The sequence below is a fragment of the Musca autumnalis genome, unplaced genomic scaffold, assembly GCF_047663935.1.
Source record: "Musca autumnalis isolate F117 unplaced genomic scaffold, ASM4766393v1 scaffold_2, whole genome shotgun sequence".
NCBI lineage: Eukaryota > Metazoa > Arthropoda > Insecta > Diptera > Muscidae > Musca > Musca autumnalis.
The window spans coordinates 199,972,832-199,996,998 of record NW_027411755.1 but is presented as its reverse complement, the minus strand read 5'-3'; the positions used below and the strand labels follow the sequence as shown (position 1 = coordinate 199,996,998).

At 37.5% G+C, this 24,167-nt stretch overlaps 1 protein-coding gene across 7 annotated transcripts in view; it reads right to left on the bottom strand.

Annotated features, from left to right (window-relative positions):
* Nucleotides 1-5,243: 5,243 nt before the first annotated feature.
* Pgant5 (polypeptide N-acetylgalactosaminyltransferase 5) overlaps nt 5,244-24,167 on the bottom strand; it is a 299,665-nt gene continuing 280,741 nt past the window's right edge. For 6 of the 7 annotated variants that reach the window (XM_073970567.1, XM_073970568.1, XM_073970569.1 and 3 more), the window contains 3 exons: nt 14,542-14,681; nt 14,242-14,475; nt 6,166-6,451 (listed from right to left, as the gene is read on the bottom strand). In XM_073970567.1, coding sequence (XP_073826668.1) covers nt 6,305-6,451; nt 14,242-14,475; nt 14,542-14,681 — 521 coding nt within the window. In that variant the 3' untranslated portion in view covers nt 6,166-6,304. Of the gene's footprint in view, nt 6,452-14,241; nt 14,476-14,541; nt 14,682-24,167 lie in introns of all 7 variants that reach the window. The other variant, XM_073970570.1, reaches the window with a different exon arrangement.

Here is a 24,167-nt window from a genome sequence, read left to right as displayed (position 1 = left end):
ATTCCGAAATTATTATTCAATGTATTGTTCAAAAAATTCCACAAATATTTACATTTTTCATCCATAATTTTGTTTTTTAGTTTTTGCTTTGAAATAAACACATTTTTTTGACATCTACCTTCATAACATTCCCTGAGGAACACATAGTTCGATTACCGGTTACTCTCGAAACATTCGATCAACGATTTCGATCGAGTCTTATCATGCCGTTTTTTTCTCGTGTCGAAAACTTATTCACGAGTAAATTCACGATCGAATCGACTCACATAATTAGGCCCCTGGGCTTTGCCATGTTAAAGCCGGTCAGGACCGTTCCTTGGTATCTTTCATCCCCTACGTCGCAATAGAACATAAGGGCTATAATTTAGGTACTTGTGTGCGGGAAAGACAGGAACAATTGGCACTAAGTGGGTGCCTTCGTGGTGCAAGCACGGCCGCCTTGCACACATTTTTCAGTGGTGGCAAGTACCCCTCAGCGTAATATAGGCAACATTTTCTGAATATTTCAGCCATGTTAAACCTCTCTGTTTGGAATCGGAGATAAAAAGGAGGAGCTTAGCTAATATGTATAAAACTCAGTTTGCCAGAGAGAGAGAGAGAGGTTGTTGAAAGGCAAAGGGTTATCATATACCTAACCTCTCTTTCCATCAAACTGACAAGGAAAATTGCCTAATGTAGATATGAACTAATATTTGCTTGAAATATGCAACAGCGGCCACGTGAAAAAATATAATTTAATTTTTTTTGAAAAATAATAGTACTGCAATCAGCATTATTCGCGTTATTAATCTAAACACAATCTTAGAAATGACTTTATACTGGAATGAAGTACTCAGGATGTGTACGTTCTGAAAAGTTGAACATAATAGGCATTTCAGTTGGTGACCGCAGGGAAGAATTGGTAACAATTTGAAAACAATAGTCCATCTTCGAACTTGATCTACATTTGGAAAAACGAACTATTTCCCTTGCTACAACAACAACAATTCAAATGTTCTTCGTGGGTAAGTCCACAAATCCTGATATTATGGTCCAAAAACTTGAAAAGCGACAGTTATCAATGAAATGACTCCCAATATTAGATCCAAATCGAAGATAGATTCTGTTGGTACATTCCTTCAGATACCTCCTCCGCAAAAGTTCAAAACTGTTGCGCTTTTATCCAGTCCATCTCTAAAGTTTTCTATGTGTTTTTCTCGGGCTTGTGCCGGTCCACATTAGAGTGATTTTATTGAAAAAATGTCATGAAACAGATACCGATATATGAATTTATAGAAGACTAGCAAAATGCCCGCTACTTTGTATGCGGAAAAGGAATAATATTCAAATAAACAATATTTAATACAGTTTTAGCTTTACTTGTTCACCCAATGCCAATGGTATTACATGTAGAAACCTTTCATACATTTAAAGATGGATTTTAATAAACATTCTGATCCAATCTCAACAGTGATCCTCACAACAAATTTCATTTATCGATTCACTCAATACCAGTGCTTCAATATTAAGTATTACTTAATACTTCTAGTACATTTATTGCACGACCACTTCTAAAAATGAACCTGACAAATAAATAATATACCAGAATTCCACTTCTATTCCTTAGCCCAATACCAAATTTATTGCAATTTTGTACTTTGCACACACTAATTATATAATCCCTGCTTCATTGCTACACTAACGTCAAATTTAATACCATTTAGTACATTTCGTATTTCTCAATAAGTCAGCCAGCCGTCAGCCTACTTTCAGGATTTGTATGCATTTCAAAATATCCAAACACCAACACCATCCCTCATACAACAATTCGAAATTCCACCTTTATCCCTTCAAGCAACGCCAAACTGGTACCAAATTCAGTACTTTTATCCAAAATTAAATCCCAACCGCAATTTAGTATTTTTCGTACACATAAGTACGTATACATAATACCGAATTTCACATTTCCAGCTCTACTAATTTACACAATAAAAATTTGAACCAAATTCTGTGCCATTTTGTAATTTTCGTACACTTATTGTACGTATATCCACAACCACATTCATATCTCAACCCTACACATCAAGAGGGTCCATAATACCAAATTTCCGAATTGCATCTCTATTCATAATACCATTAATACTTTTCGTATAAAAGTACGAATTTCAATAACTATCTCCAACAGTAATTCCAAATTTTTAGGATTCTACCCTATCCGTCCATCCAAAACTAAATTGTACCAAATTTAGTACCATTTAGTACTTTTCGTAACCATAAGTACGAACTTCCAAAACTATCTCAGTCCTAAACTCCAACAGTAATCTAAATTTCAGGATCCCAGCTCTCTCCGTTCACCCAAATCCAAATTGAACCAAATTTAGTACAATTTAGTACTTTTCGTACCCATTAGTACGAATTTCCAAAACTTCCTTAACCCTACACCCCAACAATAACATTAACTCGAAATTTCTGGATTCCAGCTCTATCGGTCCACCTAAATTTAAATTGTACCAAATTTAGTACCATTTAGTACTTTCCGTACCCATAAGTACGAATTTCCAAGACTAACTCAATCCTACAGCCCAACAGTAATCTTACTTCCAAATGTCATGATTCCAGCTATATTCGCTCACTCAAATCTTAATTATACCAACGTTAGTACCATTTAGTACTTTCCGTACCCATAAGTACGAATTTCCAAAACTACTTCAATCTTACACCCCATAAGTAACTTTAATTATAAATTTCAGGATTCCATCTCTATCTGTTCACCCAAATCCAAATTGTACCAAATTTAGTACATTTAGTACTTTCCGTACCCATAAGTATGAATTTCCAAAACTACCTCAATCCCTCACTCCATCAGTAACCTTAATTGCAGATTTCAGGATTCCAGCTCTTTCCGTGCATCCAAATCCAAATTGAGTACCATTTAGTACTTTTCGTACCCCCTAAGTACGAATTTCCAAAACTTGCTCAATCCTGCACCCCAATAGAAATCTTAATTCAAAATTTCAGGATTCCAGCTCTGTCCGTTCACCTAAATTTAAATTGTACCAAATGTAGTACCAAATTTAGTACTTTTCGTACCAATAGGTACGAATTTCCAAGACTAACCCAATCCTACAGTCCAACAGTAATCTCAATTCCAAATTTCAGGATTCCAGCTCTATCCGTTCACTCAAATCTAAATTGTACCAAATTTAGTACCATGTAACACTTTCCGTACCCATTAGTATGAATTTCCAAATCTACCTCAGTCCTTCACTCTTAATTCCAAATTTCAGGTTTCCAGGTCTATCCAAATCCAAATTTTACCAAATTTAGTACCATTTAGTACTTTCCGTACCCATAAGTACGAATTTCCAAAACATTATTCTTAATTCCAAATTTCAGCATTCCAGATCTATCCGTTCACCCAAATCCAAATTGTACCAAATTTAGTACCGTATACAACTTTTCGTACACATAAGTACGAATTTCCAAAACTACCTCAATCCTACAATCCAAAAGTAAATAAATTCAACATTTCAGGATTCCAGCTCTATCCGTTCACCCAAATCCAATTTGCACCAAATTTAGTACCGTTTAGTACTTTTCGTACCCATAAGTACGAATTTCCAAAACTACCTCAGTCTTTCACTCCATCAGTAATCTTAATTCCAAATTTCAGTTTTCCAGGTCTATCCAAATCCAAACTTAGTACCATTAAGTACTTTTCGTACACATAAGTATGAATTTCCAAAATCATTTCCTTATATCAACACCACTTCCCGACCTTGATTCACATACCAAATTTGAAGATTGTAGCTATATCCGTTAAAAATATACAATTGGTACCAAATTTGGTAACATTCAGTACTTTGCGCACACTTATAGGTGGAATTTCCAAAAACCATACCAAAGGGTTCTCTCTATAACTCTCCATCAGTGACCCTCGTTCCAAATTTCAAATTCTAGCTCTTCCCGTCTACGAAATTGCTGGGTTCCAGCTCTCTTCATTCAACCAAATCAAAATTGTACCAAATTTAGTACTAAAACTACCCCATATGTCTATCCATCGTACACTTCAACAGTTTTCTTAATTCGAAATTTCAAGTTTCCAGCTCTATCCGTTCACCCAAATCAAAGTTGTACAAAATTTAGTACCATTTAGAACTTGTCGTACATATAAGTACAAATTTCGAAAACTACCCCCATATCGCAATCCTATACTCCGTCAGTATCCTTAATTCCAAATTTCAGGTTTTTAGCTCTATCCGTTCATCCAAAACCAAGTTGTACTAAATTTAGTACTTTTCGTACACATAAGTACGAATTTCCAAAACTACCCCTATATCTCAATCCTATACTCCGTCAGTAATCTTAAATCCAAATTTCAGATTTCCAGCTCTATCCTTTCACCCAAATCCAAATTGTACTAAATTTAGTACCATTTAGTACTTTTCGTACACATGAGTACGAATTTCACAAACCATTTCCTTTTATAGACACCACTTCCCAACCTTCATTTCCATACCAAATTCCAAGTTTCCAGCTAAATCCGTTTAAAATATACAATTGGTACTAAATTTAGTACTTTTCGTACACTTACAGGTCGAATTTCCCAAAACCCTCTGGTACATCTTTCTAACTCTCCATCAGTTACCCTCATTCCAAATTTCAGAATTCTAGCTCTTCCCGTTTGCCTAATACAAAGGGTACCATATTTAGTACCTTTTAGTACTTTTCGTACCCTTATAGGTCGGATTTCCAAAAACCCAGCCTTATCTCACCCCTACACACCGACAACAACCCACAGTCAAAATTTCAGCCTTTTAGCTTCAGCGGTTTCGTCTGGGCGATGATATGTCAGTCACTCACTCACTAAGCTCTTTTATATATATAGATATGACTTTGGCAAATTGATCCCTTTTGACATCAAGGCCTCAAACCTTCGGGGTTCGCAAAAGTGCAAGTGGAGTGCGGATGTGATTGATTTTTTTTCGTGTTGCACAGTGTAATAAAAGTCCTCGTATAATACCAATAAGGAGGTATGGATTGAAATATTAAAATTTTACTTACCCTTTTATAAACAAAATACTTTCCCTCTCTCCATTGATTATTACAAATGACAATTTTCAATTTCAATTAATTTTTTATGCTTCATACTTATTTTGTTTTATTATTATTTTGTCTTTAGGAAAAAAATATTTATTTTTTCTATGTACTTTTATAATTATCATAATAATTATTGATATTATTCAATTAATAATACATAATAATAAGATTTATACAAAGGTTTTTATTTATTTTTTTTAATTTCATTTAAAAATATCGTATGTATACGTATAGAGACTAAAAAAGAAAGATGAGTTTCTTAGTTGTTTTTTTTTCTTCGTTTTTTTGAATTGATTTCTTACACTTTTCTCAGTTATATTTTCTGCTAAACTTCACTGCACTTAGTTCTTGTTTTCTTTTCGTTTTTCACATTGTTGTAAAATTAAAAATTAAATTAATACAAGGGAAGACACATTTGTTTTATATTTTGTATGTAGTTGTTTGTTGTATGTTTGTATGCAAGTTGTATGTTGGTTGTTAGTATTGTTGTTTCGGTATGTTGTTATGTATGTATATTCTATTATTTAGTTAGTTATTTATTTATTTAATTATAATTATATTAATTATTTATAAATGTAAAAAGAGAATGCTTAAAAATCAGAATGTCTGTCAATGACTTATTTGTGTTTCATATTTACGTGGATTTGTTTTTGTTTAGTTTAGTTTTTATCCTTAGTTATATAAATACAATACAAGTATAAAAAATTGTGATATTTTTTTGTTTTGTTTTTAATTTTGGGAGGAGGGTTTTTTTATGATTTCTGTTTTTTTTTCGTTTTGTTTTAACTAAATTCTTCTACAAAATAAAGCTAAAATAATTATGATTTTTTGTTTTTTTTTGTTAAATAAATGATACAAAATCTATGATTTTTTTCTTTCTTGTTTATAGTTTTAAAAATTAGGATATGTTTATTTCTTGAATGTGTTTGTATTTTCTTTTTTAATTTCATTTTAAATAAAAATTAAAAAAAAATGTTTTTTATAAACAAAATAATTATGTATATTATATTTTTTAAATAAATATCTAAAAATTAAAAATTTCTATTCTTGTTGTTTTTAAGAATAATAATTTCAATAAAATAAAAATTTAAAAATAAAATGATTATCAGTTACATTTAAAAATAGTATTTTTTTCTCATTATGTATAAATGTATGTAATTGAATGTACTAACTAAAACACAATTAATAAAAAAAAAACATAAGCCAACAACAAATAAGTTTACAACTAATGAGCTTGCCACTTAAATTTCGACTCCATCAGCCACTGTTGCCCCCGTGAATAGTTGCAGGGACGCAGTAAAGGCGTCGTAGGATCTTCTCTTGATGGCCGTTGTAGACAATTGCCGGTGTTTGTGTGCCGTATTGATTTGTCCTGAAACGAGAATAAATGTGGGAAATAAATAATTATGGATTTTAGGTAGCAATTCAATTCTTAGGAGGCAAAAGGGCCAAAACATGGATTTCTTAAAGATTTTTAAGAGCAACCAAAGCAAACCAATCCGAAGCTTAGAGGCAGAAAAATGAGGAGATTTTTAGGACCCAGGTAGTGATATAGTAAAATTTTGAATAAGAAATGTCAATATTTTCTTTATGCTGTTGGGGATATTACAACAAAAATAATTGTTATACCCTCCACCATAGGATGGGGGTATATTAAGTTTGTCACTACGTTTGTAACTACTCGAAATAATCATTGTAGACCCCAGAAAGTATATATATTCTTGATCAGCGTGCAATTCTACATCGATATAGCCATGTCCGTTCGTCTTTCCGTCTGTGGAAATCACTCTAGCGTCCGAACGGATTGACGTAGGTTGATGAAATTTTGGGAAAATATATTATATGTACGTAGGACTTTTGGTATTGAAAGCGGGCTATGTAGGTCCACGTTTTGGTATAGCCCCCATACAAAATGACGCGTGGCGCGTCGTCATTTTAAGGAATTTTTAAGATATTTGGCCCATTTTACCACCGAATTGGTTGTAATTTGGTACTTTGTGTCTCCAGAGGCCAAAAAATATTCCTACCAAAGTTGGGTTATATAGGTCCACGTTTTGGTATAGCCCCCATATAAGGCCCCATATAAAGTACGCGTCATTTTAATATATTTTGAATGTATTAGACCGATTTGACCACAGAATTGGTTGTAATTTGGTATTTTGTGTCTTCAGAGGCCAGAAAACATTCCTACCAAAGTTGGGTTATATAGGTCCACGTTTTGGTATAGCCCCCACATAAGGCCCCTTATAAAGTACGCGTCATTTTAATATATTTTGAATGTATTAGACCCATTTGACCAAAGAATCGGTTGTAACTTTGTATTTTGTGTTTCCAGAAGCAAAGAAACATTTCTACCATAAAATGTTTATATAGGTCCACGTGTTTATATAGCCCCCATAATACAATAGCCTCATTATCACACCGAGATGGCTGAAATTTGGTATTTAGTCTTCTTTAGGCGTATAAAACTTTCCCCCAGAATTTTGTAGGTATAGGTCCACGCCATCATATAGCCCCCATAGAACGGTACTTTCCGAATTTCGGTATTTTGAAGGTTGTGGCCATATTAATCCACCGAAATGGCTGAAATTTGTCGTGGAGGGTATAAAAAGTTCGGCCCGACCGAACTTAACGATTTTCTTTTACTTGTTTTATAAAGGGATTTGACATTTCATATCCAAACAGCTGGCGTGATACCACTACTGTGGTAATTGTACCATGGACCAACTAGAGGATTCCTTTACTTTTGGATACATGAACAAGTGAGAAAGAGTCAGTCGGCAGATATATACCCTCAGCCAATGTGAATTGAAACTTTCACCTACGGACAGATCGAATGTATTTAAGGTCTTCTCAGAATTTTGTGGCCCTTTTTCGACATTTGAACTTGCCGACAAAAATGTGGATTAGTAATTAACTGCACTAAGACACAAATGTTGAACCTTTGTGGGGGAGGTACCTTTAGGGAGGACCGATATGGGCCATCATAGAAGTTGTGGACCGGTATTGCCCCATGAAACTATGTTTGGATATAATATGACGAAGACCAAATGTTGGACCAAATCGGTAATAAAACAGTTCGAGAGTTATCGTGCTCTCCGACAGCCACATATGGTGACAAAGGATTTTTTACACCTTTCGGGCTGTTCTCCTAAGAAATATGGACTTGCCCCTGAAAAAACTTTTACCGTCGTAATGGAGGTAGCGAATGCAAGTCGCTTCAACAAAAATCAAAGTGATTCGAGAGCAGGTCTTAAAGTGAACTTATCCGAAATTTTGTGTGAGAGGTACCAGAAGGAGTAGACAAATATAGTCCATATCCGAATCTGATCTATATCTGGTAGATATATTAGGATGTGCAAAGTGTGGATTACATCGATAACTCTGTTCAAAAGTTATCGTGCGCACAAATTTTCCGAACATTTTCGAACTTTTGTGTGGGAGGTACCTGAAGGAGTGGACCGATATGGCTTATCTTCGAATTTAAACTATGTTTGGACAAAATATTACGAAGGCCAAATTTTGAACCGAATATGCAGATCCGTTCGAGAGTAATCTTGCGCTCCAACCACCTCACACGGTGTCATAGGGGGGTTTTTTTTTTTGCAACTTTCATGCTATTTTCTCAGGAAGTATGGACTTGCCCCTAATGAAACTTGTAACGTCGTATTGGGGACAGTGAATACAAGTTGCTAAAACAAAAATCAAAGCGATTCGAGAGATGGCCCTAAACCGAACTTTTCCGAAATTTTGTGTGGGAGGTACCCGAAGAAGTGAACCAATTGAGTCCATATTGAAACCTTATCTAAGTCTGGTACACATTTTAGGATGTCCAAAGTATGGACCAAATCGGTTACTTCCTTCAAGAGTTATCGTGTGCACAAATTCTCCGAACATTTTCGAACTTTTGTGTGGGAGGTACCGGAAGGAGGGAACCGATAAACCCATCTTCCCACGGCAGCGTGTTCTCTGTACCGGATTGACCCGGGACCACACAACATCAGCGTTCCGGCCAGCGGCTGCCACCTCCATGTACATATGTTTGTATTTGTTTCGTTTTTCTGTGTTGGGAGCAGCATATCCCGAAATGCCTGCTCTGAATCCTTTTGGTCCGTGCCGGGACGGAGGAAAACCCAGGACCAATATATTTGTGCTCGGTTTGTCACACCCGCATCTTCACCCACATCCAGCCTTCGGTGAGATGCAATAGATGTCAGGAGTGGGTGCATCTAAGGGGTTGCACTGGACTTGTCCACGTGAGGGACTACGACAGGGACTATGTTGCTGCATGCTGTGTGAATACAGTCCCCAGTGAGTCGTCATCGGATTACGAAACTCCCTCGTCATCTGATTATGAGACTCCCCACAGTCCCCTCGACAACAACCGCACATGCAGCCTTTAACATCAGCCGTTGTTGTCCCAATCCCGGAAAATGCATCCTTTTTGCAATTTAATTGCAATGGACTTCGAGGTAAGATCGAGGAAATAGTCGAAATAGTCATGAGTCGTAGGAATATCAAGGCCGCTGCGGTGCAAGAAACCAAGCTCAACAACAACTGTAGCTTACAACGTTGCGATGGTTACAACGTGCTAAGGAAGGATCGCACCAGAAGTGGAGGTGGGAGATTAGCTTTCCTATTGCACCAGTCTGTCCAATACAGACCTATCTCGCTTGAGCCTGTCTCTAATGACCCGTACATGGAATGTATGGGGGTAGCAGTCAGGTGTGGAACTTCCGAGATAGAGTTGCTGAACGTATACATCCCGCCGAGAAATAGCTGTATCTCAGATTACGTGCCTAACATTAGCCCGCTTATGGAAGGTCACAATCGTCTGGTCCTGGGGGACTTAAATGCGCATCATGAGATGTGGCATTCGGCCCTCGGAAACGATCAGAGAGGTACAGCGCTGGCTGAGCAGATTGACAGCTCTACGTTTTGCACGGTCAATGAGGACGCCCCTACCAGAATTAGAGGAGAGTGTCACAGTTCGCCTGACATAACCATCGTGTCACCTGGTCTGACAAATGACGTTACCTGGCAACCCGTCATTTCCCTTGGATAAGACCATCTCCCCATAATTGTCTTCATTAGCAGACCACCCGATTTCATTACCTGTGAACGCCGCACATTCGTCACTCATAAGGCTGATTGGCCGGGTTTCAGAGAGTTCACCAATCACCGCTTCAGAGAACTGTCCAATCCTTCTGATGTTCGGGTAGCGGAAAGGACGTTCCGAGACATCATCACATCATAAGACCAAACTTCCCAGCAGAGGCGACGAGATTAGCAAATTAGCGTGATGAGCTTCGCCGAACCAACCCCAATGACCCCAGAGTCAGGGAGCTGACATTGGAAGTTAACAGGCTGGCTCGCCGACCAAGCGGAACAAGTGGTTAAATCATCTGAAGAGTTGCTACATTGGAGCCGGTATAGGTGAATTGTGGGCAACGGTCAAGTCACTCTCAAACCCTGGAAGAAGGGAAGATAGGACCTCAGTCACGTTTGGCGACGTTACGTTGATTGACCCGAAGAGGTGCGCAAGATATTTTAATCGACAGTTTGTCGAGCACCCCGAGAGTGACAGGGCGAAGAGAAGAGTATTACGTAGCATCAGATCTCTTCCTGCCGAGGAGGGACCACCACAATTTACAATGGATGATGTTGCCAATGCCATCAGGAACGCTAAATCATCCAAAGCGTTGGGCCCTGATGGAATCTCCATGGTAATGCTCAATTAGCTGGATGAGCCGGGAGTGGAGTATCTCACTAAAGTTCTCAACTTGTCGCTGTCCACTCCAGGATGGTCCCACTACGGAAGCCCGGCAAGGATGATAGCAAAAGTAAAACGTACAGGCCGATTTCGCTTTTGTCGCCCGTAGCAAAGACCCTTGAGGCCTTAGTCCTACCCAGTATTAGAAAAAGCTATCAAGTTGCCGATCATCAGCATGGATTCCGTAAGCAGCACAACACGACAACAGCGCTGCACGCCATCTCCACACATATTTGTCGAGGACTCAACCAAGAGCGGCCATGCGATAGAACAGTGATGGTGGCGCTTGACTTATTAAAAGCCTTTGATACAGTCAGACATTCCACGCTGTTTGAGGACATTGAGCAGATAACCCTCCGGCCAAGCTTGAAACGTTGGATAGCCAATTATATGTGTGGACGCCAGTCGTACGTGGAATTCAGGAACAAGAAGTCCAAAGCACGTAGAGTGAAACAAGGAGTTCCCCAAGGTGGTGTGATATCTCCGGAACTGTTTAACCTCTACCTCTCCTGTATTCCGCCCCCTGCAGACGTCATCGAGATCGTAACGTATGCGGATGATTGCACAATCCTGGCGTCGGGTACCTAACCTGATGACATCTGTGAGAGACTGAACAACTATTTAACCGATCTTACCACCTTTTTCCATTCCACAACATCAACAGCCACTCTGTTCACCAAATGGGCAGCGCAGTTTGGAAGAGAATTGAATGTCGTGGTCGACGGTAGCAGAATTCCGACCACAAACTGCCCCAAAATCTTAGGGGTCACATTCGACACTACATTCACGTCGTGCGCGCACGCCACACCTATCTGCGACAAACTGAAAAGTAGGAACAAGGTCCTCAAGTCCCTAGCCGGCAGGACTTGGGGGTGCAGATAAAGAAACCTTGTTGACCACATATAACGCGATAGGTCGGTCTGTGGTAAGCTATGCGGCGCCAGTCTGGTCCCCGAGATTATGTGATACGAATTGGAAAAAGATTCAAACTTGCCAGAATGCCGCCCTGAGAACAGCAACAGGGTGCCTCCTCAAATCTTCAGTGGACCATCTACATGAGGAGGCAAAGGTTCTTCCAGCAACACAATGAGATGCTTTCGTTGCAGTACCTGCTTGGATGTTACCGTGTGAGCCATCCCAAAATCACCATCTTGTGGGTAGGCCTGACACATTCAGGCAGATCAGGAAGGATATCCATGCTCTAGAGGGAGAGGTCCAACGATACAGGAGAGAATCCCTAGATCAACAAGCATATCAAGGAGGTTTGAATAGCATTCACACGGACGCAGTTACCAAGGCCTTAAGCAATTATAGTGTGAATAAAGAACTCGGAGTACATCCCCCATCTATCGCAGCTGAGGAGCGTCAGCTGCCACGACAAACCAGAGTAGTTTTGGCTCTACTACGCTCGGAATATTGCAATCACCTAAATTCTTATTGGGCGGAAATCGATCGTGTCGTGCAAGACATCTGCCCAGTATGCGGCATGGGCCCGCACGACACAAAACACCTTTTCAACTGCCCAGCCAAACCTACTCATATCTAACTCCAGTGGATCTGTGGTTACATCCCATCGAAACAGACACTTTCCTGGAACTGGAGATAGACCCAGAGCCAGATTGAACAGAAGAACGAACAAACAAACATAATAACAAACACTGTTACAACAACAACAAGCTTAGAGGCAGAAAAATGAGGACATTGAAGATTTTTAGGACCAACTCATGGCTCAATTACCCATGTAGTGGTATCGTAAAATTTTGAATATGAAATGTCAACATTTTCTTTATGTTGTTGGGGAGATTACAACAAAAATAATTTTTTTATAAAGCGATTTGACATTTCATTTTCGAACAGCTGGTGTGATACCACTACCTTGGTAATTGTGCCTTGGACCAACTAGAGGATTCTTTTACTTTTGGATACATGAAAAATGTGTCTTATCCAAACAATGGTTTTGGAACCCACACATGTTTTCCACCGCCATATAGTTATAGCTCCTTTCGGGTATCGAATCACTAATGGTCTTGTCTTTTAAATGTCATCTTAGATTCTTTTTATACCCCCTCAGTATTTATGCTAACGTGGGTATATACACTTTCATATGGGCAAAATGTGCCTCATCGAAATAATGGGTTTAGACCCCAAGTATGTTTGGACGAAATGTGTTTCAGACAATTTGGAGTCGATTGAGCAATGTCCGTCCGTCTGTCTGTCTGGCTGGAGCGCACGATAACTCTCGAATGAATGAAGCTATTTGGTCCAAAATTTGGCTTTCGTAATATTTTGCCCAAACTTAGTTTAAGTTTGAAGATGGGCTATATCGGTCCACTCCTTCCGGTACCTCCCCCACAAAAGTTCGAAAATGTTCGGAAAATTTGTGCGCACGATAACTCTTGAAGGGAGTAACCGATTTGGTCCATACTTTGCCCATCGTGATATGTGTACCAGACTTAAATAAGGTTACAATATGGACTCAATTGGTCCACTCCTTCGGGTACTTCCCACACAAAATTTCGGAAAAGTTCAGTTTAGGGCCACCTTTCGAATCGCTTTGATTTTTGCTTTAGCAACTTGTATTCACTGCCCCCCATACGACGGTATAAGTTTCATCGGGGGCAAGTCCATACTTCCTGAGAAAATAGCCTGAAAGTTGTAAAAATACCCCTATGACACCGTGTGAGGTGGTTGGAGCGCAAGATAACTCTCGAACGGGTCTGCCGATTCGGTCCAAAATTTGGCCTTAGTAATATTTTGTCCAAACATAGTTTAAGTTAGAAGATAAGTCATATCGGACCACGCCTTCAGGTGCATTCCCCACAAAAGTTCAAAAATGTTGGGAAAAATTGTGCGCACGATAACTCTTGAAGGGAGTGGCCGATTTGGTCCATACTTTTCACATCCTAATATATCTACCAGATATAGATCAGGCTCGAATATGGACTATATTTGTCCACTCCATCCGGTACCTCCCACACAAAATTTCGGATATGTTTACTTTAAGACCTGCTATCGGATCACTTTCATTTTTGTTGAAGCAACTTGTATTCACTGCCTCAATTGCGATGGTGAAAGTTTTTTCAGGGGCGAGTCCATACTTTTTGAGAAAACTGCCCGAATGGTGTAAAAACCCCCCCTGGTACCATATGTAGTGGCTGGAGATCCATTCTTTTTAGTATCTCCTCTGCAAAACTTTTGATCTTTAATCCTAATCAACATTTTTGTCGGTTCAAACGCCCAAAATTTTTAAAACCCCCTAAATACATGCATTTTTTTGGGAATTTTTTTTTTCAATATACACAGGCTGAGGGTATATCTCTGTCGGCAAAGCCGACTGATACTTTTTTACTTGTTTTAAGGCGTATTAATTTTTTCATTCTGTTACATACCTCTGCATCATACACCCACTCCTGATTGCCGCCCATATTATGGCAGCGCACCATATTGACTGGACCCAGTGATTGAGCTGCATCCAAACACAAATCATCGGACATAATTTGATGGCGTTTGGTGTAGGCAAATACTTGATTGCCACCCAGGCCATGGCAATAGCTCATGCCAATCTTTTCACCATATTTACGACCCATTGTATCCAAACAGGTTTCCAATTCGGCATTGCGGATCTTAAACAAAAAAATAAAACAACAATTAGATAAGGGAATACACAGAAAGTACAACTGAATACATACCTCACCCAAATAGTAATAATCCAAAGGCATTAAACTTTCTGGATAGATATTTTCCAAATACCAACGGAATGACTTACACTTCAGACGTTCACGCATAGCTCTGCGTTCACTTACATCACCAGCGGATGCTTTGCGAGCACCTGTATTTGTGTTTGGTTTTTCAAGATGAAGAAATATAGAGAAAGAATATGTTATTAAAAATTTTATATAAATTTGAGGTTAGATTTTGGTTAGTGTGATTTTTGTTACTTTGGTTGGGGGTTAGTGCAATTTAAATTTTTTGTTTGTTTTTAATTTTGTGTGCATTTATTTTTTTCGTTGTATTTACATATACATACGCATATTTATAGATTACATGGGGATTACACAAAAAACGCTGGACAATCACATATGTATTTGAGGTTATGTTTTATAATGATGAAACAACCAGCAGTTTGAATTGAATTTAAAATAATTGAATAACTCAGAAATCGTATATTTTAATTCAAAACCGAGGGCTTTTTAAATAGTTGTGTGATGATAAGGTGTCTTCTTTATTTAAGCCAATAAATACATTATTCTGACATCAATTAAAAGGAAGAAGATCTAAAAGACTACCTCATTATTATTACTGAGTAGACTATTGGTCTGTTCCAGAACTGCAAGAATCTACTAATATTTACTATTTTCTTCGATAACATAAAGGGAAAATTGTTATCGTAGTAAAAATTAGTAGATTCTTGCAGGTTCTGGAACAGAGCATATATGTAAAATGTTCCTCCAACACAATTCGAAAATGAAACCTAAAAAAGCAAAATCAAACCCCTTTGTTTCCTTTTTAAATTATCAATTGTTATGAAATAAAAAATGTAAATAATGTAAAGAAAACAAAGTTGTACGTGTTTAACTTTCATTTATATTTTCTAGCGTCAAAGAGGAACAGGTTGAAAGTTTATTTTTTTCTATGGGATTAAAGATCTGTTTATACTTTGTCTTTTGGGGATTACTTTATGTAAAGGAGAGCAATAAGTTACAACATAACCTAACGTTTGGTGCGTTCCTTTGTGTTGAACTACCCTCATAATAATAGATCTGTTCCTTTACGTTCAAGAATCTTCAAGTTTTACCACTTTTTACTCGAAAAGCGTTCCTTTACTTTAGACACCATACAGTTCATATGGCAGGAGTTTTCAACTTTTACTACTTTTGCCATTTTCAGAAGTAAAGGAACAGACCAAATAATGCTGCTTTTTGTTGTAAAGGAACGTTTCTGTAGCAAAAATTGCAAGATTATTGTTAATAAAGAAACATAGTTATTGAAAACATCATTTTAACCTTTAATTAACTGTTTTGTTTAATGTCGCATCCTAAAAGTATGCAATGAAAATTACTCAACCATAAGGCAATTAAATCAATAAGATATGGCAGCAAAAAATCCGAAATTTAAACATCCCATAAAAACACTTTATAAAATAGAGTTTTTGTTAAAATTAGCTGATCACAATTAATTGCCTCTGACAATTCACACCACACACATTTATACATACCCCGCTGACACCATTCTAATGTTAAATATTGTTTATTTTTAATTATAGCTATCGGGATAATATTCAATTATTCTAATCATTTCATTTAACTGGCGGTTCATCATTTGAGAGACGTGAGAGGAAGAAAAAAAACTAAAATTGAAAATTAAATTAGACAAACAAAATAAGCGTTTGGTTGGTTTTGTGCTCATGGGAATTTGTGTTGTTTTGGGAGAAGAAGAAGAAGATGAATACGTTTCATGATGGAAACACGCTGGAATGATGGGTAACAAAAACAAATACAATTGTGCTGATGTGCAAAAACAAACAAAAATACGTAATTAACATTTTGTGGACGACACGACAACAAACATAACTGAAATAATAAAAATAATTTTAGGGCACAAATTCATTCATACATAATAAAAAATAAGGGAAACACATAAAATAAAAAGAGGATATAGTCAACCTTGATATACCCAACACCACAGTTAATAGCGAATATACATATAAACATATGTAGACATTTAGTTTTAATATAGTTTCAAAATACGTTTATTATTCTAATAATCCTTGAAAAATATTTTAAAAACTGCACTATTATTGTTCTTAAACTGAAAACCCATTATCCTTCCATCAGCTAGGGTGGAGTTGCACACGAAATAAATAATATCGTTGTAATCAGGACCGCAAGGACTATCATCGGCGAGATTTTCAAAATGATTCTAGAACAGGCATTAATCTGCACGCATGCCAACATTTTAAACTTTTCTTAGATGGGTATCCGAAGACCATTTTGGAACTTGATGTACGTTTGATATTTTTTTTCCAAATTTTCCGCCAAATGGGATACTTATCGTGCTTTTGGACAATTTCAGGAAGTAGGTATGTACATGACAAAACAATGTATAATTTTAATCAAGACCATCAAGTCATCTCCGGTGAACTTTTGTATAGGAAAAGTCATCTCCGGTGAACTTTTGTATTGGAAAAGTCATCTCCGGTGATCTTTTGTATAGGAAAAGTCATCTCCGGTGAACTTTTGTATAGGAAAAGTCATCTCCGGTGAACTTTTGTATAGGAAAAGTTATCTCCGGTGAACTTTTGTATAGAAAAAGTCATCTCCGGTGAACTTTTGTATAGGAAAAGTTATCTCCGTTAAACTTTTGTATTGGAAAAGTCATCTCCGTTGAACTTTTGTATAGGAAAAATCATCTCCGGTGATCTTTTGTATAGGAAAAGTAATTTCCGGTGAACTTTTGTGTAGGAAAAATCATCTCCGGTGATCTTTTGTATAGGAAAAGTAATTTCCGGTGAACTTTTGTGTAGGAAAAGTCATCTCCGGTGAACTTTTGTGTAGGAAAAGTCATCTCCGGCGAACTTTTGTATAGGAAAAGTCATATCCGGTGAACTTTTGTATAGGAAAAGTCATCTCCGGTGAACTTTTGTATAGGAAAAGTCATCTCCGGTGAACTTTTCTATAGGAAAAGTCATCTCCGGTGAACTTTTCTATAGGAAAAGTCATCTCCGTTGAACTTTTGTATAGGCAAAGACATCTCCGGTGATCTTTTGTATACGAAAAGTCATTTCCGGTGAACTTTTGTATAGGAAAAGTCATCTCCGGTGAACTTTTGTGTAGGAAAAGTCATCTCCGGTGAACTTTTGTGTAGGAAAAGTCATCTCCGGTGAACTTTTGTGTAGGAAAAGTCATCTCCGGTGAACTTTTGTGTAGAAAAAGTCATCTCCGGTGATCTTTTGTATTGGAAAGGTCATCTCCGGTGATGTTTTGTATAGGAAAAGTCATATCCGGTGAACTTTTGTATTGGAAAAATCATCTCCGGTGAACTTTTGTATAGGAAAAGTCATCTCCGTTGATTTTTTGTATAGGAAAAGTCATCTCTGGTGATCTTTTGTATAGGAAAAGTCATCTCTGGTGATCTTTTGTATAGGAAAAGTCATCTCCGGTGAACTTTTGTATAGGAAAAGTCATCTCCGGTGATCTTTTGTATTGGAAAGGTCATCTACGGTGATGTTTTGTATAGGAAAAGTCATATCCGGTGAACTTTTGTATTGGAAAAATCATCTCCGGTGAACTTTTGTGTAGGAAAAGTCATCTCCGGTGACTTTTGTGTAGGAAAAGTCATCTCCGGTGACTTTTGTATTGGAAAAGTCATCTCCGGTGAACTTTTGTATTGGAAAAGTCATCTCCGGTGAACTTTTGTGTAGGAAAAATCATCTCCGGTGATGTTTTGAATAGGAAAAGTCATCTACGGTGAACTTTTGTATAGGAAAAGTCATCTCCGGTGAACTTTTGTATAGGAAAAGTCATCTCCGGTGAACTTTTGTATTGGAAAAATCATCTCCGGTGATGTTTTGTATAGGAAAAGTCATATCCGGTGAACTTTTGTATAGGAAAAGTCATCTACGGTGAACTTTTGTATAGGAAAAGTCATCTCCGGTGAACTTTTGTGTAGGAAAAGTCATCTCCGGTGAACTTTTGTATAGGAAAAGTAATCTCCGATGAACTTTTGTATAGGAAAAGTAATCTCCGATGAACTTTTGTATAGGAAAAGTCATCTCCGGTGAACTTTTGTATAGGAAAAGTCCTCTCCGGTGCACTTTTGTATTGGAAAAATCATCTCCGGTGATGTTTTGTATAGGAAAAGTCATATCCGGTGAACTTTTGTATAGGAAAAGTCCTCTCCGGTGCACTTGTGTATAGGAAAAGTCATCTCCGATGAACTTTTGTATTGGAAAAGTCATCTCCGGTGAACTTTTGTGTAGGAAAAATCATCTCCGGTGATGTTTTGTATAGGAAAAGTCATATCCGGTGAACTTTTGAATAGGAAAAGTCATATCCGGTGAACTTTTGTATTGGAAAAATCATCTCCGGTGATGTTTTGTATAGGAAAAGTCATATCCGGTGAACTTTTGTATAGGAAAAGTCCTCTCCGGTGCACTTTTGTATATGAAAAGTCATTTCCGGTGAACTTTTGTGTAGGAAAAGTCATCTCCGGTGAACTTTTGTGTAGGAAAAGTCATCTCCGGTGACTTTTGTGTAGGAAAAGTCATCTCCGGTGACTTTTGTATTGGAAAAGTCATCTCCGGTGAACTTTTGTGTAGGAAAAATCATCTCCGGTGATGTTTTGTATAGGAAAAGTCATATCCGGTGAGCTTTTGAATAGGAAAAGTCATATCCGGTGAACTTTTGTATTGGAAAAATCATCTCCGGTGATGTTTTGTATAGGAAAAGTCATATCCGGTGAACTTTTGTATAGGAAAAGTCCTCTCCGGTGCACTTTTGTATAGGAAAAGTCATCTCCGATGAACTGTATAGTCATCTCCGGTGAATTTTGTATAGGAAAAGTCATCTCCGGTGAACTTTTGTATAGGAAAAGTCATCTCCGGTGATCTTTTGTATAGGAAAAGTCATTTCCGGTGAACTTTTGTGTAGGAAAAGTCATCTCCGGTGAACTTTTGTATAGGAAAAGTCATTTCCGGTGAACTTTTGTATAGGAAAAGTCATCTCCGGTGAACTTTTGTATAGGAAAAGTCATCTCCGGTGAACTTTTGTATAGGAAAAGTAATCTCCGGTAAACTTTTGTATAGGAAAAGTAATCTCCGGTGAACTTTTGTATAGGAAAAGTCATCTCCGTTGAACTTTTGTATAGGAAAAGTCATCTCCGGTGAACTTTTGTGTAGGAAAAGTCATCTCCGGTGAACTTTTGTGTAGGAAAAGTAATCTCCGGTGATCTTTTGTATAGGAAAAGTCATTTCCGGTGAACTTTTGTGTAGGAAAAGTCATCTCCGGTGAACTTTTGTGTAGGAAAAGTAATCTCCGGTGATCTTTTGTATAGGAAAAGTCATTTCCGGTGAACTTTTGTGTAGGAAAGTCATCTCCGGTGAACTTTTGTGTAGGAAAAGTCATCTCCGGTGACTTTTGTGTAGGAAAAGTCATCTCCGGTGACTTTTGTATTGGAAAAGTCATCTCCGGTGAACTTTTGTGTAGGAAAAATCATCTCCGGTGATGTTTTGTATAGGAAAAGTCATATCCGGTGAACTTTTGAATAGGAAAAGTCATCTACGGTGAACTTTTGTATAGGAAAAGTCATCTCCGGTGAACTTTTGTATAGGAAAAGCCATCTCCGGGGAACTTTTGTATTGGAAAAATCATCTCCGGTGATGTTTTGTATAGGAAAAGTCATATCCGGTGAACTTTTGTATAGGAAAAGTCATCTACGGTGAACTTTTGTATAGGAAAAGTCATATCCGGTGAACTTTTGTATAGGAAAAGTCATATCCGGTGCACTTTTGTATATGAAAAGTCATTTCCGGTGAACTTTTGTGTAGGAAAAGTCATCTCCGGTGAACTTTTGTGTAGGAAAAGTCATCTCCGGTGACTTTTGTGTAGGAAAAGTCATCTCCGGTGACTTTTGTATTGGAAAAGTCATCTCCGGTGAACTTTTGTGTAGGAAAAATCATCTCCGGTGATGTTTTGTATAGGAAAAGTCATATCCGGTGAGCTTTTGAATAGGAAAAGTCATATCCGGTGAACTTTTGTATTGGAAAAATCATCTCCGGTGATGTTTTGTATAGGAAAAGTCATATCCGGTGAACTTTTGTATAGGAAAAGTCCTCTCCGGTGCACTTTTGTATAGGAAAAGTCATCTCCGATGAACTTTTGTATAGAAAAAGTCATCTCCGGTGAATTTTGTATAGGAAAAGTCATCTCCGGTGAACTTTTGTATAGGAAAAGTCATCTCCGGTGATCTTTTGTATAGGAAAAGTCATTTCCGGTGAACTTTTGTGTAGGAAAAGTCATCTCCGGTGAACTTTTGTATAGGAAAAGTCATTTCCGGTGAACTTTTGTATAGGAAAAGTCATCTCCGGTGAACTTTTGTATAGGAAAAGTCATCTCCGGTGAACTTTTGTATAGGAAAAGTAATCTCCGGTAAACTTTTGTATAGGAAAAGTAATCTCCGGTGAACTTTTGTATAGGAAAAGTCATCTCCGTTGAACTTTTGTATAGGAAAAGTCATCTCCGGTGAACTTTTGTGTAGGAAAAGTCATCTCCGGTGAACTTTTGTGTAGGAAAAGTAATCTCCGGTGATCTTTTGTATAGGAAAAGTCATTTCCGGTGAACTTTTGTGTAGGAAAAGTCATCTCCGGTGAACTTTTGTGTAGGAAAAGTAATCTCCGGTGATCTTTTGTATAGGAAAAGTCATTTACGGTGAACTTTTGTGTAGGAAAGTCATCTCCGGTGAACTTTTGTGTAGGAAAAGTCATCTCCGGTGACTTTTGTGTAGGAAAAGTCATCTCCGGTGACTTTTGTATTGGAAAAGTCATCTCCGGTGAACTTTTGTGTAGGAAAAATCATCTCCGGTGATGTTTTGTATAGGAAAAGTCATATCCGGTGAACTTTTGAATAGGAAAAGTCATCTACGGTGAACTTTTGTATAGGAAAAGTCATCTCCGGTGAACTTTTGTATAGGAAAAGCCATCTCCGGGGAACTTTTGTGTAGGAAAAGTAATCTCCGGTGATCTTTTGTATAGGAAAAGTCATTTCCGGTGAACTTTTGTGTAGGAAAAGTCATCTCCGGTGAACTTTTGTGTAGGAAAAGTAATCTCCGGTGATCTTTTGTATAGGAAAAGTCATTTCCGGTGAACTTTTGTGTAGGAAAGTCATCTCCGGTGAACTTTTGTGTAGGAAAAGTCATCTCCGGTGACTTTTGTGTAGGAAAAGTCATCTCCGGTGACTTTTGTATTGGAAAAGTCATCTCCGGTGAACTTTTGTGTAGGAAAAATCATCTCCGGTGATGTTTTGTATAGGAAAAGTCATATCCGGTGAACTTTTGAATAGGAAAAGTCATCTACGGTGAACTTTTGTATAGGAAAAGTCATCTCCGGTGAACTTTTGTATAGGAAAAGCCATCTCCGGGGAACTTTTGTATTGGAAAAATCATCTCCGGTGATGTTTTGTATAGGAAAAGTCATATCCGGTGAACTTTTGTATAGGAAAAGTCATCTACGGTGAACTTTTGTATAGGAAAAGTCATATCCGGTGAACTTTTGTATAGGAAAAGTCATATCCGGTGCACTTTTGTATATGAAAAGTCATTTCCGGTGAACTTTTGTGTAGGAAAAGTCATCTCCGGTGAACTTTTGTGTAGGAAAAGTCATCTCCGGTGACTTTTGTGTAGGAAAAGTCATCTCCGGTGACTTTTGTATTGGAAAAGTCATCTCCGGTGAACTTTTGTGTAGGAAAAATCATCTCCGGTGATGTTTTGTATAGGAAAAGTCATATCCGGTGAGCTTTTGAATAGGAAAAGTCATATCCGGTGAACTTTTGTATTGGAAAAATCATCTCCGGTGATGTTTTGTATAGGAAAAGTCATATCCGGTGAACTTTTGTATAGGAAAAGTCCTCTCCGGTGCACTTTTGTATAGGAAAAGTCATCTCCGATGAACTTTTGTATAGAAAAAGTCATCTCCGGTGAATTTTGTATAGGAAAAGTCATCTCCGGTGAACTTTTGTATAGGAAAAGTCATCTCCGGTGATCTTTTGTATAGGAAAAGTCATTTCCGGTGAACTTTTGTGTAGGAAAAGTCATCTCCGGTGAACTTTTGTATAGGAAAAGTCATTTCCGGTGAACTTTTGTATAGGAAAAGTCATCTCCGGTGAACTTTTGTATAGGAAAAGTCATCTCCGGTGAACTTTTGTATAGGAAAAGTAATCTCCGGTAAACTTTTGTATAGGAAAAGTAATCTCCGGTGAACTTTTGTATAGGAAAAGTCATCTCCGTTGAACTTTTGTATAGGAAAAGTCATCTCCGGTGAACTTTTGTGTAGGAAAAGTCATCTCCGGTGAACTTTTGTGTAGGAAAAGTAATCTCCGGTGATCTTTTGTATAGGAAAAGTCATTTCCGGTGAACTTTTGTGTAGGAAAAGTCATCTCCGGTGAACTTTTGTGTAGGAAAAGTAATCTCCGGTGATCTTTTGTATAGGAAAAGTCATTTCCGGTGAACTTTTGTGTAGGAAAGTCATCTCCGGTGAACTTTTGTGTAGGAAAAGTCATCTCCGGTGACTTTTGTGTAGGAAAAGTCATCTCCGGTGACTTTTGTATTGGAAAAGTCATCTCCGGTGAACTTTTGTGTAGGAAAAATCATCTCCGGTGATGTTTTGTATAGGAAAAGTCATATCCGGTGAACTTTTGAATAGGAAAAGTCATCTACGGTGAACTTTTGTATAGGAAAAGTCATCTCCGGTGAACTTTTGTATAGGAAAAGCCATCTCCGGGGAACTTTTGTATTGGAAAAATCATCTCCGGTGATGTTTTGTATAGGAAAAGTCATATCCGGTGAACTTTTGTATAGGAAAAGTCATCTCCGGTGAACTTTTGTATAGGAAAAGTCATCTCCGGTGAACTTTTGTATAGGAAAAGTAATTTCCGGTGAACTTTGGGGAGTAAAAATCATCTCCGGTGACTTTTGTATTGGAAAAGTCATCTCCGGTGAACTTTTGTATAGGAAAAATCATCTCCGTTGATTTTTTGTATAGGAAAAGTCATCTCCGGTGATCTTTTGTATAGGAAAAGTCTTCTCCGGTGAACTTTTTTATAGGAAAAGTTATCTCCGTTAAACTTTTGTATTGGAAAAGTCATCTCCGGTGAACTTTTTTATAGGAAAAATCATCTCCGTTGATTTTTTGTATAGGAAAAGTCATCTCCGGTGATCTTTTGTATAGGAAAAGTCATCTCCGGTGAACTTTTGTATAGGAAAAGTCATATCCGTTAAACTTTTGTATTGGAAAAGTCATCTCCGGCTACCTTCGAAAAAAAAAAATTCAAAACAACTCTTGATTCCATTAATCTGCTGTTAATAAAATATCTTTAATTGTTCGATATACACCTTTTTCACATGTAATTCGAAACATTTCAGTTGTAATTTGTAACATTTCATTTGTAATTCGATTATTCTATTTGTAATTCGTAACATTTTATTTGTAATTCGAGAATTCCATTTGTAATTCGAATTATTCCATTTGTAATTCGAATTATTCCACTTGAAATTCGAATTATTCCATTTGTAATTAGAATTATTCCATTTGAAATTCGAATTATTC